Genomic DNA, 22,816 nt, shown 5'->3' on the forward strand with positions numbered 1-22,816 from the left:
CACACAGCCATGCAGACAGACAGACAGACATACTTTATTGATCCTGAGGGAAATTGGGTTGCAGTGCTGATGGTGATTGTGGAGGAGATATTGCTGACAATCCCTACTGACTGGGGTCTGCACGTGAGGAATTTGAGGATCCAGTTCCACAAGGAGGTATGAAGGCCTAGATCTTGGAGCTAATTGATTACCTTGAAAGGGATGATAGTATAGACATATGCATCTTCACTGTTCAGATATTCCAGAGCTGAGTGAAGAGCTATTGATCCAAGATCCAAGTTAGTCCTCAGGCAGGAGTTGTGAACAACCTCTCAAAGCAATTCATCACAATGGATGTAAGGTCTACTGGACGATAGTCAATGAGGCAGGTTATCGTTAAATGAAGGTATCTCCATGTTTTGTTCATCAGAATGAGATAAAAGACATTGAGTTCATCTGGAAACAAAACGTTGTTGCTAAAGTTGCTGCCTGGCTTTGTCTGTAGGAGGTCGTAGCATTCAAGCCTTGCCATAGCTGTCAACATCCTTCTGTGTTTCGTCAATATTTGTTGTGTCTGTAAATATATTTATTCTGTATCAAGCATGACACCTACTGGTACTTAACAAAACATCATGCATACACGTTTGGAAAACGGCACTTCATAAAAGAAATGCTCATGATTTGCAGAATATCATTCTTCAGCTTGTAAAATATGATTGGGTCAAACAGCAAGGAATGAAGCAGCAACATTTACCCCCTAGTACCCTTACACTTTTAACATAAGCAGAAATTCCATAAGCGGAAATGAAATCTATGTTGATTTGTTTATGTCAGAAGTAAGCAAATAATGCCAAAAGTTTGCAAATTGTGAAATTTGTTATTGAACTTACAGACAACGGATACTCAATCAAAATGAAAACATTTCCTTTGCTATTATATTCTTGTGATACTTGTTCATTTGGGCATTTTGGTTCAAACTTGCCACTGGAATTTTTCCTCTGAATAAACAGAGGTACTAACATCTTCTGCTGCCTTTTTGCCATGTCATTTCATAGCCATTTCTTTTAGCTGCTTCTCAGGTTCTCAGATACAGTCCAAGCTAGAGTGCATTTCAAAATCTCATAATTCTGTTCTTTTCTAAATGAAAAGGTGTCGCATATACTTTGCAATTTCTATATTTGGTCTTCTATCAAGATTCCCTATTTCAGATGATTGCATGAACAAGTTTAAAAATATTGAGTCATAGACCATTATGCCCAGAAACAGGTCCTTCCAGTCTTTTAGACCATGCCAAACTATTGTCCCGCCTAGTCCCATTAACATGTACCCGGATTATCGCCCTAATTAACCCTCCTATCCATGTACTTATCCAAACTTCTCTTTAAACGTTGAAATCAAACCCATATCCACCACTCCCAGTGGCAGCTTGTTCCACACTCTTACTGTGCTCTGAGAGACGATCCCCTTAAATATTCCACTTTTCATTCTTAACCTATGACCTTCAGTTATAGTCTCAGTAGAAAAAGGCCTGCTTGATTTTATCCTATTTATAGCCCTCTTTGTACTCCTCTATCAAATCTCCCTTCATTCTCCTACAGACCAGGGAATAAAGTCCTAGCTAATTCAACTTTTCTCTATAAATTGTGTTCTCAAGTCCCAATAGTATCGATGTAAGTTTGCTGTGAATTCTTTCAACCTGCACACAGAAGTCCAAATTAGGCTTCACCAACATCAACATAATATCCCAACTCCTGTTCTAAAACTTCATGAAAGCCAATGTGCCAAAAAAGCTCTTTTTATGACATTGTCTATCAGTGATGTCACTTTTAAGAAATTATAGATCTGTATCCCTTGATCCCTCTGTTAGATCACACCTCTCAGTGTGTAAATCCTATCCTTGTTTGGCCTTCTAAAATGCAACACCTTAATGTCTGCATTAAATTCCATCTGGCATTTTTCAGGCCATTTTTCCAGCTGTTTCAGATACCTCTGCAAGCTTTGATAGACTTCCTCACTGTCCACTATGCTCCCAATCAAGGTGTCAGCTGCAAATTTGCTTATCCAGTTGACCACACTTTCATCCACATTGTTGACATGATGACAAGTGAGAACAGACCGAGCACTGATCCCCGTGGAACATCACTAGTGACAGGCCTCCGGTCAGGAGGCAACCATCTGCTACCACTTGCTGGCCTTTCAATGAAGCCAATGATTAAACAAATTTACTACGTCATCCTAAATACCAAACGAATGAATCTTCTTGACCAACTTCCCAAATGGGACCTTATAAAAGGGCCTGCTATACTCAATGTAATCAATATTTATTGCCTTTCCTTTATCAAATTTCCTGGTAACCTCCTCACAAAACTCTGTAGGTTTGGTTAGACACAAGCTATCATGCACAAAGCCATGTTGACCATCCCTAATCAGACCCTGTGTGTCCAAATATTCAGTCCCTTAGAATACCTTCCAGTAATTTACCCACTACTGATGTCAAGCTTGCTGGCCTATAATTTTCTGCTAAAGTGAATATACTGTAGCTCCTTTGGTAGATGAGAAGGGGGAATTAATATTGGGTAATGTGGAAATAGCCAAGGCCTTGAATGACTGTTTTGTGTCCAACGTGTCAAAGAGAGACGTTATGGATGTGATGAGGGGTGAAGACCTCGATACAATTTAGTGATGAGCAAAGCAATGGGCCCTCAGGTAGTCCTGTCTTGATGGGATGTATCCCAGGGAACTGAAAGAAATGGTGGAAGTTGTATTAGACATGATTATGATAGTTCACTAAAATTCTGTAGCCCTGGTTGATTGGAAGACAGTGAATGTCATGCCACTATTTTTTTAAAAATGTAGATAAAATGTGGGTAATTATAACTTAATATCTTAGCATCTACAGTTGGGAAAATTCTAGGAGCTATCTTTAATGAAGAAATAACACGACATCTGGATAGAGGTGGTCCTGTGGTTCCGTCAGACAGACAGCATGGCAAGCTCTGATTGACAAACTTACTGTAGTTCTTCGAGGATCTAATGAGCACAGTGGATAGAGAGAAACAGTTGGGTGCTGTTTCTTGTATATACTATGAATGCCCACAAGAAAATTAATTACTTGTTGTATCTGGTGACATACAAGTACTTTGATAATAAATTTACTCTGATCTTTGAGGAGAAAATTCTTTTCCCAGAAATTAGTGAATCTTTGGACTTCACTGTCCAGAGTAGCTGTAGATGCTACCTCATTGAATTTATTAAAGACGTGGATAGACTTTTGCACAGAACATTTTCTTAAGTTTTTAAGAAAAGTAATCTCATAGTAATAGTTCTCAAAGTATATTCGTGGAGCTATAACTTTTCCAGGCTGTATGCCTGCCAGCAAACCTTAGACCAGAGCTTCAGGGTCAGTTGATTTGTTTGGATGGAAAAGGAGTAGATGAATTGGTTTATAATTTAACTGAAAAGTATACAGGTATTGTTGTTTCACTTTTCCCTGCTCCTTGAAATAAGTAAATCACAAGAATTGCCCTTCATGCAGAGTGCCTATCATATCAATGCTGTGATATATTGAAGATGGTGCTTGACTCAAAGTCATAATGTTCTACAACAGAGATAAATTGTCCAATGGTCCATCCTGACCATGTTGCACCGTCCAAGCTAGCCCTATTTGTCAGCATTTGGCCCATAACCTTCCAGACCTTGCCAACCTATGTTCTTATCCAGCTATCTGTTAATAGTTGTTACTGTATAATTGTGGTAAACTACATATACCTGTCTGGACACACCCCTCTGCTGACTGCTCCTGTGGCTCCTCCCACAGACCCCTGTATAAAGGCGATTGGAGGCACTGCTTCTCCCTCAGTCTCCAAGATGTTGTGTGATGGTCTCTTGCTGCTGACGGTGCTTTCTTCCAGCTAATACAAGCCTATCTCTCGCCTCACATCTCCAAGAGTTATTGATGGTGCATCAATAATAACGAAGGGGACAAAGCTGTTGCGCTTCACGGGGGCGGCATGGCGCGGTGTCGGAGCTGCCTGTCCAGGGTTTCAATCGACAGAAGATGAGCTCCGTTGTGGCTGACTGCAGATTCTTCTTTCTGGGCAGCACTCAGTGGAGTCGGGGCCTCCAGCTGCCAGGTGGCTTGCTTTTCAGCCGTCAGAGGAAGAGGCGTCTGATTGGCGCTTGATACTGGGGGCAGTGAGGCGCGGTTGTGGTGAATGAAGATTTCAAATGGACTGAGGGGTTTGTACATATATATCTGTGTGGTAGTGATTTTACTAATATTCTATGTGTGCTTGTATATGCAAGAACTGGGCCTCAAAGCCATAGATTCGCTAAACATGAGTCAAGTTTGGGGTTCACTTGATCCCAACTCTCTTTACCTGACCCATACTCATTTATTTTTGGAGAGGGCCTCAATATCACTCATCATCCAGGGTTCCCTTCTCCTACCAGCCTTGTCATTTCCTATAAAAAGAACACGCAGAACTTGAGCAACACAAAATTCTGTGGTAAATGCCTAACTGGATGTAGTCCATATTCAAATTTTGCCTGAGTTGGTTATTCACATATTGAAGCATTAGAGGCATAACTCCTCCGAGTTCAGACAAAGAAAACTCCTAACATTCCTGTACAGTTCCGATGACACATGGTGCAAACATTACAAGGTTGTGATGATATTCAGTTATTGTAGACAACATGTGCAAATTTTGCTAGTGGTAACATACCAATGTCACAGGAATTAACTCCAGACCATGGACTGCATCTTTTCTCTTACCTTGTGATGCACCACCAATAACTCTCGGAGACGGGAGGTGAACGATAGACTTTTATTAACAGCGAAAAGGGAGCACGACATCTCGGAGACTGAGGGAGGAGCAGTGCCCCAATCGCCTTTAAACAGGGCTCTGTGGGAGGAGCCACAGGAGCAGTCAGCAGAGGGGCGTGTCCAGACATGTATACATGTTTTACCGCACCTTGTTTCTTCATTTAATTTATGCGTTTGAATAAGACTTTGAGTGGATTGCTACAAACAGATTATGGACACATTCCTGCCTTATCCAGAGCTGAAATATTGTTTAAAAAAAAGATGACTAGAATTTCCACCTGGTGAACAACAGATTACAATTACATTTTCACCATTATTCAAAACAAAATCTTACAAAGTGAAGTATACATATATCGTGTATTTTATTTCAAACTTCTAATTGCTATGCCATTTATTGCACATATGAATGCACAATGTACTACAGTATATATAAGCATTGTAGCAGAAAGTTCAACTGAATGTACTTGGTATAAATGTACAGATTGAAAGTAACAGTTTCAATGTAAGTAATCTTTGCCCTTTTTATTGGATTTTTGAAGCCACGTGGCTTTGTCAAATGCACATCCTGTCTGAGCAATCGGGCTAATGTTTTTGAAGATGCACTCAAATTTATGAATGAGGGAAGAACAGTAGATGTAGTTTACATTGCCTCAGTAAGGCCTTTGACAACCTTTCACATGGGAGATTGGTCCAAAAGGTTAGGGCCCATCAGATTAAGGAAAATTTGGCAAACTGGATGCAAAATTGGTTTGACAATAGAAAAAGTGCTTAGTACTAGTTGTGTTACTCAGGGACAGGTGCTAGAACTTTTGCTGTTTGTAATATATGTAATTGATGTGAGATTATGGAGTCATAAATAGCCTGGTGGGGAGTCAACTTACAGAGTGACATTAATGTGTTAGTGAAGTGGGCTGAGAATTGGCAGATGCAGTTTTATCCAGATAAACGTGAGATAATGCATTTGGGAGAACAAATGAGGCTAGGACATGTCCAATAAATGTCTGGGTCAAAGGGAGCATTGATGAATAGAGGGATCTTGGAGTACAAGCCCAAAGGTCCAGAAGACAGTTAGAAATACAAATGGGATACAAGTCAGAGTACAAAAGCAGGGAGCTAGTGCTCCAAATTTATCAAACTATTCTTGGGCCTCAGTTGGAATTATAGGAATTATGTGATATCGCTACAGAGGGTGCACAGGAAATTCATCAGGATGTTACCTGGGATGTAGAGTTTCAGTTAAGAGCAAAAACTGGAGAAGCTACGTCTGTTCTCCATGGAGCAGAAGAGGTTAAGAGGGGATGAGATTAAGATGTATAAAATTATGAGGGGTATAGATAGGGTAGACTGTAAAAAAACATTTTCCATATCAGGGCTAGAGAAAACAAAAGGATACAGATTTAGCGTAAGGGATAAGAGATTTAGACAGGATATAAGGAGGACTGTTTTTCACTAGAGTGGCAAATACCTGGAAGTACTAAGAAAATGGTGGGAGCAGATTCATTGACAGCATCCAGTGTCCAGACTAGTGTTGTGAATATGAACTGAGTCACTGAAGGTGGTTGATAGAAAATATTCATCACAGAAAGGGCTAGTGGAGAATGTATTTTTGCGCTCCCCACTCTCAACAGTACAATGTTGTTTCATACTTTTCAAACACATAGGTAACAGTGAATGATTAACCACAGTTTCAATTGCTATAACTGCCTACTTTCATACTTAGAGTATTGACAGATAATTTTTACAGAATAACATAATTCCAATTGAAGTGACAAAACAGCTATGTCCTGAACTGTGTATTAAATGGCAAGGATATATCTTTGATGTGTTACTATAGAAGATGACTGCTTAATGCCTTCCCTGATCTCATCACCAGGTTTTCAATGATGGCCAATTATCATGAACTTTCCAGTATTTTCTTACTCTGTGTAGTTACAATGGTACCGAATCAGAATGTCATGAGCCCAATAATGGGTTTTGATGACTTTAAAGTAACAGTGGAAGCTAAACTGTGAACTTGAAGACTAGTTTGCATTTTAATTTATACCTGCTTTACACATAATTTCATAACTCTGGATTAATCTTCAATAATGAGCATCTGAGCCACTTCGGCATAGAAGGGTATGGGGTAAGTGTTGGAAGGTGGAGTCAGAGAAAATGAGTTTCCACCACTTTCTGTGCTGCCCAACTGCATGACTACATATCTTTGTGATATTTATGGATCTAATTGGCCCTCTTTACTATGCTCTTTTGTAGAACAATTTGAATGGAAATCCAAGTTTAGGACAGCTTTCAATCTTCTCCAAAAGAACCCCTGTTGAAACTCACCCTGGGGCCACTCTAGATAGGTATTGCGATTCATCAGCTTTCTCAGTTTACAGAATCGATCTGGAATAGAATTCTTTGGAATTGGTTCTAACAGGAGCAGGATAAGACTATCCTGCCTATCATCAAATACCTGTTGGTGGGCAAAGAAAAATTCATAGTGGCACCATTCACTTTGCACAAAGTGTTTTGACAGGATAAAAATGGTTTTGTAGCTTTTTGATATGCAGTCAATGATATTAGTAATGATTGGCTTTCCGGGTTTGAAATCTCTTTCATGGATACAGATACGATATGGTGGATCATTGTCCTCCAGCTGTACCAGCAATTTGTTCTTCACCCATGAGGCATCATGTTCACTGTAGGAAATAAAAGCATTGAACTCATAATTGGCTTGAATCTGGCTGACATCTAGATTTCTTTTAGCCTTGAGCCAAAGCCAAAGTGTACGCATATACCAAGTGACTTTATATTTTATACACAAAATAACACATACAGCCATTACAATTGCTACACATGCCATGAAGAGCCCAATAAATAAGGGGATTTTGCACTCAATGGGAGAAAATTCCAGATATTTGATAACTTGATCTCTGAATTTCCTTGGAACATGACATCGATACTGATCAGGCCAGTTAAGAACCTTGGTATTTGTTTGTTGAATATAATTGGAGAACGACTGAATTGAACATAAACATTCAAAAGGGTTATTGCTCAATTTTACCTCTGTTAGATTCCAGGACTGTAACAAGTCTACATTTATATTAGTTATTTCATTGTAGTCAATGTGCACGGTTTTCAGTGAATGACCTGTGATTTCAGGTAAAGAAGCAATGACATTTCCTGTCAAAAATATTTCCTGGAGATTTTTCAGTCTCTTGAGGTTTGGCACAGTGGCGATAGAGTTATAACTCAAGTCTAAAGATTCCAGTGATTCTGGCAAACATTCAAAAACATTTCCTTCCAATCTATTGTGTGATAAATCCATATGTTTCATTGTTTGAAGCCATGTGCAAGTCGCTCCATTGGGCAGGAGTACATCATTATGAGTAACACTTATATTGGACAAGTTCTTTAACCTGGTTGTCATCCTGCTGAGTCGTTGTAGATTTGTAAATTGGTTCTTGTTTAGAATGAGGGTTTTAAGATTGGGTAAAGGAGATGAGCATGTTTCAGGAATCAAGGTGGATTCGTGAAGTAAGTTGGAAGTTACATCCAAATATGTTAAAAAAGTCAAAATTTCTGTTATTTCACATTGAACATAGAACATACTCCCCCTAATTATTGATAGCTCCTGAAGTTGTGAAAATATATTAATTAAATAAGAAAGTGAGTAAAATTTATAGAAGTTTGGATTAGAAACATCAGTTATAGAAATTCTACGCAAATGAACCTTCTCTGCTGGTATAGTCGGTACGTCCCAGTTGCCAATGCCATTCATTGTAATAGTGTGCATATATAAGTTTTTTATTTTTGAGTTTAGGACACCATTAAAGAAATAAATAGCCAAAGCATCAGTGATGGAAAAATTCTTTACAACTAATGTGGAAACATTTGATGTTTTTAAGGGGAAGAACAGATCTACATTATTACCATATTCCATCAGATCAGCATTTAGGATTTCTAATGTGGTTGTTGTTTTTGGAATATCCTTGAATATATTAATCAATAATTGTGGTTGCTGCCTAAACTGTAAATCTAAAGAAAATTTCTCCATGCTTTGTATCATACTGAGTGTTCCAGGTTCATATGTCTGCAGCTCCCCAGTGATCAAATAGATCTCCTTAATTGGGATTGTATAAAGGGCAAATAAGGAACTTGAATTCAGAGAAGATAGCCTAGCGTTTCCAAAACGTAAAGTGTGCAGCTTCTTCAGCCTGCTGATCTCTGCTCCAAAGTTAGCTGTTTCAAACCTGTTGTTGGTAATATCCAAGTGTGTTATTGATTGGAGATTGTTAAATGGCAAGCCTGAAATATCATGCAGAAGATTATTTGAAAGATCGAGATACTGTAGTTCTGAATTTTTTGCAAATGATCCAGGTTCTATTTTTGTGATCTGATTGAATTGAAGAAACAAAACTTTCAGCTTGGTAAGATTTTGGAAGTTCTGCTGTTGAATTATTTTGATGTTGTTGTGGGAGAGATCCAACTTCACTGTGTCTGGGCGCAGGGTACAAGGAGAAAGTGGATAGCCAATTCCCGAACAATTCACTAAAAATCTTTCCACCTTCTTTGATGTTACACAAGTAGCAGGTACGGAAAGATAAGTTAATGCAACAATTGCCACCAACAGAGTCATCTTCACCATGACGTATGTAAAGAAAATTCTGTTTCCAAGTTTCAACACTTGCATTTTCCACCAACAACCATCTTCAAGAAGTTCTACCAAAGGAACAAATTTAATTATAAAGATGTCATTAATGCAACAACAATATATTTAAATATGTAACACCCTGGGTAAGGTTTCACTGCTAATGTGATGGTTTTTCTGTAGCAGCAGTGTTTGGGTTATGGCTAGAGATAACGGGGGCTTTGGAATGTGGCCGTCCAATGGAGGGAGTGTTTTATCTTGTTGTGTGCCTGAGACCGAGGTGATTGGGGTCTTTTGCTTGGTGAGAGATGAAGAGAGAAGATGCCTAAAAGGAAAGGTTGTAGACACCAGAAAGGAGTGGACTTGGAGTGGGGCCGACAGTTGACGAAGCCCAGGGAAATCGATGGAGGACCAGCAGAAGGGAAACCGTGAGCTCCAACATGTATGTCAGACTGTTTCATTAAAATGGGCCCTTTTCTTTTTGTTTTACTTTACCGACCCTTTAGTCAAATTAAGAATTATAAAGCTAAATCGTTTAATTGCATATGGTGTACTGTTTGTTATTTCATGGTACTGATTTGTAACAGGGTAACACGTCACGCAGCATCCACACAACCAGGTTTTTGCACCTCAATCTCATACGTTTGGTGGGACCTGAGATGGTCTTCCCTAGACTTACACTGATGGCCGAACCTACACACAAAAGGGAACTTGGTAGTGAAACTCTAAGAAGTGTGCTGTTCCCATTTTGGTGGTAATTGATTTTTAGCAGGTGCTGTCAGAATACATTGCACAGGTAACTGTGGTATATTTTGTCAGCTTTGAGATGCCAAGTAGCAAATCACTTACTTTGAGTTAGTTAATCTATGGCATACTTTTACTGCCAGAGTATTTTGTGGCAGATTCAGTTGGGGTTCTGCTCAGTGACAATGCCCAGGACCACTGTGTGGGGTGGGGAAACCAAATCTCAAAAGATAGTTTGCTGACATACCTAATCTGGGTGGGAAAATACGTGATACAGAGAGTGACAGTATTACAGCATGGACAGTCTGAAGGTGGTAGATGGAGTATAATATGGGATATGGGATTATTGATTTATTAAGGAAAACTATGTTTTAAATGCTGAATAACTATTAAACACTGATTTAATCTGCAAGTCAAATATATGATTCCTCCTCCTCCAGTCCTTCTTACCTGTTTCACTCTCTTGCCCACGAGAGGATTCCTCCTAACATGGCTTTACCTATCATCTGTCAGCTGGTACACCTCCCCCCACCCCCCCCCCCCACCATCTTACCACATCTTTTTCAGTCCTTATGAAGGGTCTCAGTTCAAAACCTCACCAAAGATGCTGATCAACCTGTTGAGTTCGCCCAGCATTTTGTGAGTGTTACTCTGGATTTCCAACATCTGTGTTTAAAAAGTCAAGTGATTTGCTTATCTATTTTCCAAGGGCTTGCCAAGGAAATCCTGCTTAAACTGTACAGAGCTTAAATGAAACAACATCCAGATGTGTGTGTGTGCAGTTTGTGGTTTGCAATTTTACCTAACACTTAGAAACAGTGCATTGAAAGTTATTTAGTCTGTTTTATGTGATATAGAGAGATTGTGTAGTATAGGCCTATAACACCTAGGAAGTTAATGCAATATTATCATTCATTTCGAAAAGACTAGAATATAAAAGCAAAGATGGGATGCCGAGGATTTATAAGGCATTGGTCAGACTGCACTTGAAGTATTGTGAGATGTTTTGGACCCCTTATCTAACAAAGGATGTGCTGGCATTGGAGACTGTCCAGAGTAATGTATGAGGACCATTTGATGACCTTGGGCCTATACTCACTGGAGTTTGGGGAAATAATGGGGGAATCTCATTGAAAATGATTGAATATTGAAAGGCCCAGATAGAGTGGACATAGAGAGGATGTTTCCTATAGTGGGGGAGTCTAGGATCAGAGGGCCCAGCCTCAGAAAAGAAGGACATCCCTTTAGAACAGGGATGAAGAGGAATTTTTTTTAGCCAGAGGGTAGGTAATCTGTGAAATTCATTTCCACAGATAGCTGTGGAGGCCAAATCCAATATTGGATGTATTTAAAGCAGAGCTTGATAAATTCTTGTTTATAAGGGTATCAAAGGTTATGGGGAGGATGGAGTTGAGAGGGATATTAAATTGGACGATGGAAGGTAGAGTAGATGCAATAGGCTGCATGGCCTAATTCTGCTCCTATGTCTTATGGAGGAATAAGAAATAATCTTATTGGATCATAACATTTTGAGAGGCCTTGTTAAATTAGAAGTTGAGAAGTCTGTTCTCCACTCAACATGATTTTGAGCCGCTTAGTAATGAAGTCACAAGAGCCTGCAGATGTTGGAAATCTGGAGCAACACACAAAAGAACTGAAGGAACTCGGTGGGTGAGGCAGCATTGAGGCAGGGAAATGGACAGTTGACATTTTGGATTGAGAGCCTTCATCAGGACTGAGTGTAGAGCTGCAGAGTATAATGTCAGGATTAGTGGTGTCTTTTGCAGGACTTTGGAATTCTCTGCCTCAGAGGGATGATGATATACAACAACTGGTGTCCTGTCAAACTCACCTCAATAATAAGCAAATGCTTTGAGAGGCTGGTCAAGAACTACATCTGCAGCATGCTACCACCCACACTGGACCCCCTACAATTTGCCTACCGACACAACCAATTAACAGATGACGCAATAGTCATAGCTCTACACACTGTCCTTTCACATCTGGAGAAAAGCGATGCTTATGTGAGAATAACACACACAAAATGCTGGTGGAACACAGCAGGCCAGGCAGCATCTATAGGGAGAAGCGCTGTCGACGTTTCGGGCTGAGACCCTTCGTCAGTGTTTGCGCTTATGTGAGAATGCTGTTTTTCGACCACAGTTCAGCATTCAACACCATAGTTCCCTCCAGGCTCGACAAAAACCTCAGAGACCTTGGCCTTCACCCTGCCTTGTGTAGCTGAATCCTGGACTTCCTGTCAGATTGCCAGCAGGTGGTTAAGAGTGGGCTCCCTCATCTCTGGCCCCCAACACAGGTGCCTCTCAGGGCTGTGTCCTAAACCCCCTCCTTTGCTCTCTGTATACCCATGACTATGTTGCCACCCACAGCTCCAATCTGCTAATTATATTTGCTGATGACAGTACATTGATGGGCTTTATCTCAAATAACAACAAGGCAGCCTACAGAGAAGAAGTCATCACAGTGGTGTCAAGAAAACAACCTCTCCCTCAATGTTGCAAAAACAAAGGAGCTGGTTCTGGATTGCAGGAGGAATGGAGACAGTTTAACCCCTATAGACATAAATGGATCTAGGTTGAGAGGGTGAACAGCTTTAAATTCCTTGGCATGCACATCACTGAGGACCTCACGTGGTCTGAACACACTGGCTGTGTGGTGAAAAAAAGCACAACAGTGCCTCTTTCACCTCAGACGGTTGAAGAAGTTTGGTATGGATCCCCAAATCCTAAGGACTTTCTACAGGGGCACAATTGAGAGCATCCTGATTGGCTGCATCACCTCCTGATATGGGAGCTATACTCTCCTCAATCACAGGACACAGGATCAATACCATTAAGCAAGGGGTCTGAGGAAGCCAAGTTGGGAACCTCTGGTCTAAAAGTTTAAATACTGCAACAGAGTCCAACTCCAATTTAAGTAAGCACGATATAAAATAAACTTCTCATAGTTAGGCATTAGACATTTTCTGTTTAATTCCTATTGATTCATACTCCTGCTTAAGAAATGAAGCCCCTTTGGTGTTATTAGCACCTCTTCCCCAAACTAGCAAAGCATTATCATTTTTTAGTTTGAATGGCTTTGCTAAGGGAAAGGAAGTATAACTTCAAAGAATTTGTGATTGCTAGTCCCTTCAATGTAGATGACACTGTGATTAAGTTTTAGAAGTTCCAATAGATATGATGGAAGGCCATGGAATTCCTGAAGAAAATGGGTGAGAAGTACTTCTTACACCCACAATTCAGTTTGCACTAGAAAACATGCTGTAGGTTTTCGCAAATAAAATGGGAGAGGTGTTTTAACTTCAAGAGAAACCATAACAACTGACTTTTATTGTGAAACACAGAACGTAAAGCAGAGTAAAAACTTCACACCATTGCATCATCACATCAGACTGGCCTGTTAAAGAGAATCCAACTCAATGTTGGTGGTTGTGAATTATGCATATGTTTCCAGCCATTACATTACCCTGTCCAGAGATCAGATGAGCTGCCCGACTTGGGTCCTATGTCCTATGTTCCATGGGTGGAGTAACAGCAGGTGCCTCTGGCTTGTCCAGAGGTGTGTTCACATGCTCATGTCATGTCATGATGACAGGGGAATGGTTAACTACCCACTTTCACCCTTGCCACAGAATCGCAGCCTTCTGCTCATTTCTAACAGAACCTGGACCATATCACCCTGATTTTGCCAGCAGAAGTGACATTCTGTTGAATGGGGAGATATGACTGACAGCTCTAATATAATGGTGCTCTTTACAAATTAGCCACCAAAGAATGTGCTAAATGTCAGTGTACTTTTACACACAAATTTAGCTACTGCAATACCCATAGACAATAGACAGTAGACAATAGGTGCAGGAGTAGGCCATTTGGCCCATCGAGCCAGCACCGCCATTCAATGTGATCATAGCTGATCATCCACAATCAGTACCCCATCCCTGCCTTCTCTCTATATCCCTTGACTCTGCTATCTTTAAGAGCTCTATCTAACTATCTAACTTTTTCTTCAAAGCATCCAGAGAACTGGCCTCCACTGCATTCTGAGGTAGAGCATTCCATAGATCTACAACTCTCCGGGTGAAAAAGTTTTTCCTGAACTCTGTTCTAAATGGCCTACTCCTTATTCTTAAATTGTGGCCTCTGGTTCTGGACTCACCCAACATCGGGAACATGCTTTCTGCCCCTAGCGCGTCCAATCCCTTAATAATCTTATATGTTTCAATCAGATCCCCTCTCATCCTTCTAAATTCCAGTGTGTACAAGCTCAGTTGCTCCAAACTTTCAACATATGACAGTCCCGCCATCCCGGGAATTAACCTCCTGAACCTACGCAATAGCAAGAATGTCCTTCCTCAAGTTTGGAGACCAAAACTGAACACAATACTCCGGGTGTGGTCTCACCAGGGCCCTGTACAACTGCAAAAGGACCTCTTTGCTCCTTAACACAACTCTCCTTGTTATGAAGGCCAAAATGCCATCAGCTTTCTTCACTGCCTGCAGTACCGGCATGCTTACTTTCAGTGACTGATGTACAAGACCACCTAGATCTCGTTGTACTTCCCCTTTTCCTAACTTGACACCATTCAGATAGTAATCTGCCTTCCTGTTTTTGCCACCAAAGTGGATAACCTCAGATTTATCCACATTAAACTGCATCTGCCATGCATCTGCCCACTCACCCAACCTGTTCAGGTCACCCTGCAGTCTCCTAACATCCTCCTCTGCAAATTTGCTAATGTTATTTTTAATCCCTTCATCTAAATCATTAATGTATATTGTAAATACAAGGTAGCTGCGGTCCCAGCACCAAGCCTTGCGGTACCCCACTAGTCACTGCCTGCCATTCTGAAAAGGACCCGTTAATCCCTACTCTTTGTTTCCTGTCTGCCAACCAATTTTCTATCCATGTTAGTACCCTACCCCCAATAACATGTGCTCTAATTTTGCCCACTAATTTCCTATGTGGGACCTTATCAAAGGCTTTCTGAAAGTCCAGGTACACTACATCCACTGGCTCTCCCTTGTCCATTTTCATAGTTACATCCTCAAAAAATTCCAGAAGATTAGTCAAGCATGATTTCCCCTTCGTAAATCCATGCTGACTCGGACCGATCCTGTTACTGCTATCCAAATGTGCCGCTATGTCATCTTTTATAATTGTCTCCAGCATCTTCCCCACCACTGATGTCAGGCTAACTGGTCTATAATTTCCTGTTTTCTCTCTCCCTCCTTTCTTAAAAAGTAGGATAACATTTGCTACCCTCCAATCCTCAGGAACTGATCCTGAATCTATAGAACATTGGAAAATGATTACCAATACGTCCACGATTTCTAGAGCCACCTCTTTAAGTACCCTGGGATGCAGACCATCAGGCCTTGGGGATTTATCAGCCTTCAGTCCCATTGGTCTACCCAACACCATTTTCTGCCTAATGTGAATTTCCTTCAGTTCCTCCATTACCCTAGGTCCTCTGGCCACTATTACATCTGAGATATTGTCTGTGCCTTCCCGAGTGAAGACAGATCCAAAGTACCTGTTCAACCTGTCTCCCATTTCCTTGTTCCCCATAATAAATTCACCCGTTTCTGCCTTCAAGGGCCCAACTTTGGTCTTAACTAATTTTTTCCTCTTCACGTACCTAAAGAAGCTTTTACTATCCTCCTTTATATTCTTGGCTAGCTTACCTTCGTACCTCATCTTTTCTCCCCATATTGCCTTTTTAGTTATCTTTTGTTGCTCCTTAAAAGTTTCCCAATCCTCTGGTTTCCCGCTCATCTTTGCTATGTTATACTTCTCTTTTATTTTTAAACAGTCCTTGACTTCCCTTGTTAGCCAAGGTCGCCCCCTACTCCCCTTAGAATCTTTCTTCCTCTTTGGAATGAACTGATCCTGCACCTTCTGTATTATTTCCAGAAATATCTGTCATTGTTGTTCCACTGTCATCCCTGCTAGGGTATCCTTCCAGTCAACTTTGGCTAGTTCCTCCCTCATGGCTCCATATTCTCCTTTGTTCAACTATAATACTGACACTTCCAATTTTCCCTTCTCCCTCTCAAATTGTAGATTAAAACTTGTCATATTATGATCGCTACCTCCTAATGGCTCCTTTACCTCGAGTTCCCTTATCAAATCTGGTTCATTACACAACACTAGATCCAGAATTGTCTTCTCCCTGGTAGGCTCCAGTACAAGCTGCTCTAAGAATCCATCTCAGAGGCACTCCACAAACTCTCTTTCTTGGGGTCCAGTACCAACCTGATTTTCCCAGTTTACCTGCATGTTGAAATCCCCCATTACAACAGTAGCATTATCTTTGCGACATGCTTATTTTAGCTCTTGATTCAACTTGTACGCTATATCCAGGCTACTTATTTGGGGGCCTGTAGATAACTCCCATTAGGGTCTTTTTGCCCTTACAATTTCTCAGTTCTATCCATACTGACTCTACATCTCCTGATTCTAAGTCACCCCTCGCAAGGGACTGAATTTCATTCCTCAACAACAGAGCCACCCACTCCCTCTGCCCACCTGTCTGTCCTTTCGATAGGACGTATACCCTTGAGTATTCATTTCCCAGCCCTGGTCCTCTTGCAGCCATGTCTCTGTTATTCCTACCCATGCAATATTTATTTCAGCTATGACACCACTGGCAATAATTCATTACTGACAAGTGGATCAGTAACTGGAGGCAAAGGCATAAGCAATAGAGAAGAACTTATGACAAATTCTACCCAAACACATCTATGAGCAAACTTTTTCAGGTTCAGGCTGAGAATTTCAAATTGAGCACTGAGATACATTACATGTTGCAGGAAGATCTATGGCCATGTTCTCATGCCTAGACTGGTCTCTCCATGAAGGTCAAATTTTTTACCACAGGATCTTTCCGAGCATCTGCAACAGATCTCTGCCTTATCTTCTAAGGAGCTGCTTACCACCCAGGCAGTGTATTTGCAAGCAGTAATTTCATCTTTGTGAGACAAACAACATCTGGATGTAGCACTTCACCTCATTGGTGGCTTCCCATGGGTTCAGACAACCAATAGCTTCACTAGAATTGCTCCTCTTCAGAGCACAGATCTTCTTATGAACAGGAAAGTTTTTTTACTGCCTCAGCCTACAGATGGTTATGGATTATAAAAGAAAACAGCTCATGGTAAGTGTTATGATTTGAGGAAACACATATACATCTTCAATGAATCTTTGGCTTCCTATGGAGGCTCCAATGCACAGGATCAAAAGAAGCTTCAGAGGGTTGTAAACTCAGCTAGACTTTTCATTGGCACAAGCCTCCCCCCCACCCCCCACATTGAGGACATCTTCGAGAGAATATGCCTCAAGAAGGCAGCATCCATCATTATGGATCCTCACCATCTGGGACAGGCTCTCTTCTCATGAACTACCTTCAGGGATGAGGTACAGGATCCTGAAGACCCACATTCAATTTTTTAGGAAGAGCTTCTCCTCTGCCATCAGATTTCTGAATGGTCCAAGAACACTATTTCACCATCCATTCATCTATCATTGAGGTTTCTGTCTATTTCTGACAGAAAACTACAAATTTCATAACTAGGTTAGTGAAAATACATCTTATTCCGAATCAGATCCTGAATCACTTATCCAGACATCCATGCTGCCAAACATTTATAGCAGCTGATGTTGACACTTGACAAACTCCAGGATTCTTCCAGCAGTTCTTGCCATAACCAATGTCCTGACAAGCACATAGGTTAAACCATGTGTACATTTTTAACTAAGTTTGTTTCTTGAATATTCAGCTTTGTCAAGTCTATAACATGAATGTTTGGTTGAATTTTTACTGTTCGTAAATAAATGATTAATATACTCATTCACAGTATGTGTATTTTTTGTCTCCCTTTCCAGACCCGCAAACCTGACACAGTATTACACAGGGTTCCTGTTAACTTGCTAAAGAACTGCTTCCACAACTCACAACATGGATTCTGTCCATCTGGAGCACAATGAACCTGATCTTAACCATGTGACAACTCCATGAAAAACACAGGGAGCAGCTTCAGCTATGGCACGTACCCTTTCTAGATCTCGCTGAAGTTGTTCGCTCCGTAACTCTAGAGGGACTTTGGAACTAGAGGGACTTCTCTCACATTCAGCTGCTCACTGAAAGTCATTTCCATTTTATAATTGCTCCATGATGGTAAGTCAAACATGAAACTTGCTATCGGATTAACAGTGGAGTAGATCTTAGTGAAGTCCCCTGTTGAAAAAGGCTGCTTTGTTGCCCAATTACATTTCTCGAACTTTCATGCAGCAATGTTGAAATTCACTTACACAAAACTTCCTGTATGGGTGGAGCTAAATTTCAAGACGAATGGAAACAGCTCAGTTTACAGTTCACTCTACAACTATAGTCACCCAAATCTCAGAGGCAGAGCTGCATATACAGTCTATACTTGCATTCACATATACTCAGTAATCATCTTGGACTTGTTCATTGAAACAATACAAGACATTACACTCAACACCTGCAGAACAAAGATTTTCCACCACCCTACCTCCACTACATCACTCTAGGGTCCACCTGTAAAGATTCCCACCAAGATCAAGCAGATGGAGTTCAATCTGGATAGGTGTGAGGTGATGCATTTTGGAAGGACAAACCAGAAGGCTGAGTACAGGGTTAATGGCCGGTTACTTGAGTGTGCATGAACAGAGGGACCTTGGGGTTCAAATCCATACATCCCTCAAGGTTGCTGCACAGGTTGATAGGATAGTTAAGAAGGCTTATGAGATGCTAGACTTCATTAATAGGGGGATTGAGTTCAAGAGTAGAGAGGTCATGTTGCAACTCTACAAATCTCTGGTGAGACCACACTAAGAGTATTATGTTCAGTTCTGGACACCTCATTATAGGAAGGATGTGGAAGCTATGGAGAGGGTGCAGAGAAGATTTACCAGGATGTTGCCTGGATTGGAAAATAAGTCTTATGAGGCAAGGTTAGTAGAGCTACGACTTTTCTCTTTGGAACATAGATGGATGAGATGGGACTTGATAGAGGTCTACAAGATTATGAGAGGCATAGATAGTGTGGATAGCCAGTACCTGTTTCCCAGGGCACAAATAGCAAACACCAGATGGTATATGTACAAAGGTAAGGGAGGGAAGTTTAGGGGAGATATCATGGGTAAGTTTTTTACACCAAGGGTGTGGGTGCCTGGAATGACTTGCCAGGGATGGTGGTGGAGGCTAAAATATTAGGGGTATTTAACAGCCTCTTGTACAGGCACATGGATGAAAGAAAAATAGAGGGTTATGGAGTAGTATGGGTTTAGTACTTGTTTTTTAAGGAATATATGGGTTGGCACAACATCAAGTCCAAAGGGCCTGTACTATGCTGTAGTATTCTAGTGTCTAGTGTCTAGATCCTGAAAAATCTGTGAATCAGATCTTAGCCAAGAGAGATATCGGCAATGGGATTCACAACTTCCAAGTGCCAGCACAGCGTTTAGTTGATTGAAGAAAAGTTTATTTTAGTTAAGGACCTCAGACACAGACAGAGCTTATGGTCAACCCTATATAAGCTTCTGAGATCTGGACTACTGACAACTACTGAGATCTTGAACAACCGGAGATATTATCACCAAAGTGGCCTCTGCAAAATGTGCTAATTCAACAGACACAGAGACAACAAGAGCGTGCGCGCTGGGGCCAGTGTCCTCAGTCATTCTCTTGACCACATTGAAGACTCTCCGTTCTAGGCAATGTCATCGGAAAAGACAACCAGACAAAAGAAAAGATTCACGAGTGTGCTCAAAGTCCCTTTGAAGACCATGGAGACCATTCAGTCCCCAGAGGACATCTGGTTCACACCTGCTCAGGTAGGTAAAGGGGCGTTGGGGATGGCATTAGGAAGCCCAATGATCGGGAACATGTAGAAAGCCAATGTAAATGTCACAGCCACGGATTCGACAGTGCAACAGATTCGGCAATAGCACTCCTGAATAGGCAAGTGTCAGCTAGTTATTATTTCATTATGGCGGTATTTAACTCTCTGCTTTTTCGTTGTAGCGCTTGTCGAGACTTGAGAACAGCCCAGTGATGTTACGCTGCCTGCTTGCATTCGGCTTTACCTGGGGAAGTGGACTATCGAGTCAACTGACGCTGAAGACTATAGACAATAGGCAATAATAGACAATAGACAGTAGGTGCAGGAGTAGGCCATTCGGCCCTTCTAGCCAGCACCGCCATACACTGTGATCATGGCTGATCATACACAATCAGTACCCCGTTCCTGCCCTGTCCCCATATCCCTTGACCCCACTATCTATAAGAGCTCTATCTAACTCTCTCTTGAATGCATCCAGAGACTTGGCCTCCACTGCCTTCTGGGGCAGAGCATTCCACATATCCACCACTCTCTGGGTGAAAAAGTTTTTCCGCATCTCTGTTCTAAATGGCCTACCCCTTATTCTTAAACTGTGGTCTCTAGTTCTGGACTCACCCATCAGCGGGAACATGCTTCCTGCCTCCAGTGTGTCCAATCCCTTAATAATCTTATATGTTTCAATCAGATCCCCTCTTATCCTTCTAAATTCCAGTGTATACAAGCCCAGTCGCTCCAATCTTTCAACATATGACAGTCCCGCCATTCCGGGAATTAACCATGTGAACCTACGCTGCACTCCCTCAATAGCAAGAATGTCCTTCCTCAAATTTGGAGACCAAAACTGCACACAATTCTCCAGGTGTGGTCTCACCAGGGCCCTGTACAGCTGCAGAAGGACCTCTTTACTCCTATACTCAATTCCCCTTGTTGTAAAAGCCAGTATGCCATTAGCTTTCTTCACTGCCTGCTGTACCTGCATGCTTGCTTTCATTGACTGATGTACAAGAACACCTAGATCTTGTTGTACTTCCCCTTTTCCTAACTTGACTCCATTTAGAAAGTAATCTGCCTTCCTGTTCTTGCCACCAAAGTGGATAAACTCACATTTATCCACATTAAACTGCATCTGCCATACATTTGCCCACTCACCCAACTTGTCCAAGTCACCCTGCATTCTCATAACATCCTCCTGACATTTCACACTGCCACCCAGCTTTGTGTCATCAGCAAATTTGCTAATGTTACTTTTAATCCCTTCATCTAAATCATTAATGTATATTGTAAACAGCTGCAGTCCCAGCACCGAACCTTGCAGTACCCCACTGCTCACAGCCTGCCATTCCGAAAGGGACCCGTTAATCGCTACTCTTTGTTTCCTGTCAGCCAGCCAATTTTCAATCCATGTCAGTACTCTGCCCCCAATACCATGTGCCCTAATTTTGCCCACTAATCTCCTGTGTGGGACTTTATCAAAAGCTTTCTGTAAGTCCAGGTACACAACATCCACTGGTTCTCCCTTGTCCATTTTCATAGTTACATCCTCAAAAAACTCCAGAAGATTAGTCAAGCATGATTTTCCCTTCATAAATCCATGCTGACTCGGACTGATCCTTCTACTGCTATCCAAATGTGTCACAATTTCATCTTTTATAATTGACTCCAGCACCTTTCCCACCACTGACGTCAGACTAGCAGTATTCGTTGTATATTTCGATGTACCATTCAGCAGCGGTGTTGACATCTGGTTGTCCGTTTGAGAGTTTTAGCTAACGACCGTGTTTGGCCTAGCGTTTATTGTTTTCTTTTCCCATAAAATCCTGTTTGCATTAAAGTCTGTGAACTATCAGTGTATCTCTCTCTCTCTCCGTACTTGAGCCATATCCGAACGTACTGACGGGAAAATGAGTGAATCATGTCACAACTTACTCCCCTACCCAAGAAACCTGAGTGCAAGCAAGTCATTCTCCATCCCGGAGAACTGCTAAAAAAACCCAGTACTCAGCACTTCCACCCGCCCGTTCCCTTTATGAGAGAATCAGTGATTCTTTGTTGGTCTGATCAGACTTCTCAAACCCAGAAAATCCCAGTGCAAGCAAGTTATTCTCCATCCCGGGGTACTGCCGTGTGCGCAGTCGGCAGAGTTCATTGTAGCATACTGGCTGATCCTGATCAAAACATCTTTACTTCTTAAAATAAATTCTTACCAATCAATCGCCCGCGATGAATGGAATCGCCGTAAACATTTGCGAAGGGACCTTGCTGGGGTTAACGTGTGTCTCGAAGCCCGGCGAGTCGGTTCCCTGGCAGAATGCGGAAACTGATTTTCTGCTATACCAATTTCGGGCAGGTCCACCTGACTCACATTCGATTGCATATTTCGGAGAATAGCCTATGGCTTCATCTTCCCGAAACACACCTTCAAACTGTTTTTCGAGCACTACACCTGTTTTTTTAAAAAAGCCTTTTTTTCCTCCTTGAAAAGAGCCTGTTGGTGTGACGGTGCCTGGGCGCAGGTAGTTTCGACTCCTCCGGTAATAATTGTTCCCGACAGGAGCTCGTCGTTCCTGTATGCGTTTGTTCGTCGATGTACATCCACCGATTCTTCTCCCACACCCTGGATTCTGACTCCCTTTCCGCGGACACGTACATCGCACTTTCGGAAATTATTGTAGACTCTGTTCCCACCCTTCTTTTCAAACAAGGAGGCGTTTAATTCCCTTTTAGCTGACCACTCTAGTCCACGCACTT

General features: G+C 41.5%; 1 protein-coding gene across 1 annotated transcript; it reads right to left on the reverse strand.

The window, feature by feature from the left end:
- Positions 1-4,791: 4,791 nt before the first annotated feature.
- On the reverse strand, positions 4,792-22,414 carry LOC140737110 (toll-like receptor 2 type-2). Its single transcript, XM_073063291.1, has 2 exons — positions 22,273-22,414; positions 4,792-9,508 (listed from the first exon to the last, which is right to left on the reverse strand). The coding sequence occupies exon 2, from the start codon at positions 9,477-9,479 to the stop codon at positions 7,017-7,019; it is 2,463 nt and encodes an 820-aa protein (XP_072919392.1). The 5' UTR covers positions 9,480-9,508; positions 22,273-22,414; the 3' UTR covers positions 4,792-7,016.
- Between the last annotated feature and the right edge of the window lie 402 nt (positions 22,415-22,816).

Source organism: Hemitrygon akajei, chromosome 12 (assembly GCF_048418815.1).
Source record: "Hemitrygon akajei chromosome 12, sHemAka1.3, whole genome shotgun sequence".
In the NCBI taxonomy this organism is placed as follows: domain Eukaryota; kingdom Metazoa; phylum Chordata; class Chondrichthyes; order Myliobatiformes; family Dasyatidae; genus Hemitrygon; species Hemitrygon akajei.

Excerpts from the sequence above, each read along its gene's own strand:
- LOC140737110 (XM_073063291.1), bottom strand. The coding sequence starts at position 9,479 with ATGCAAGTGTTGAAACTTGGAAACAGAATTTTCTTTACATACGTCATG.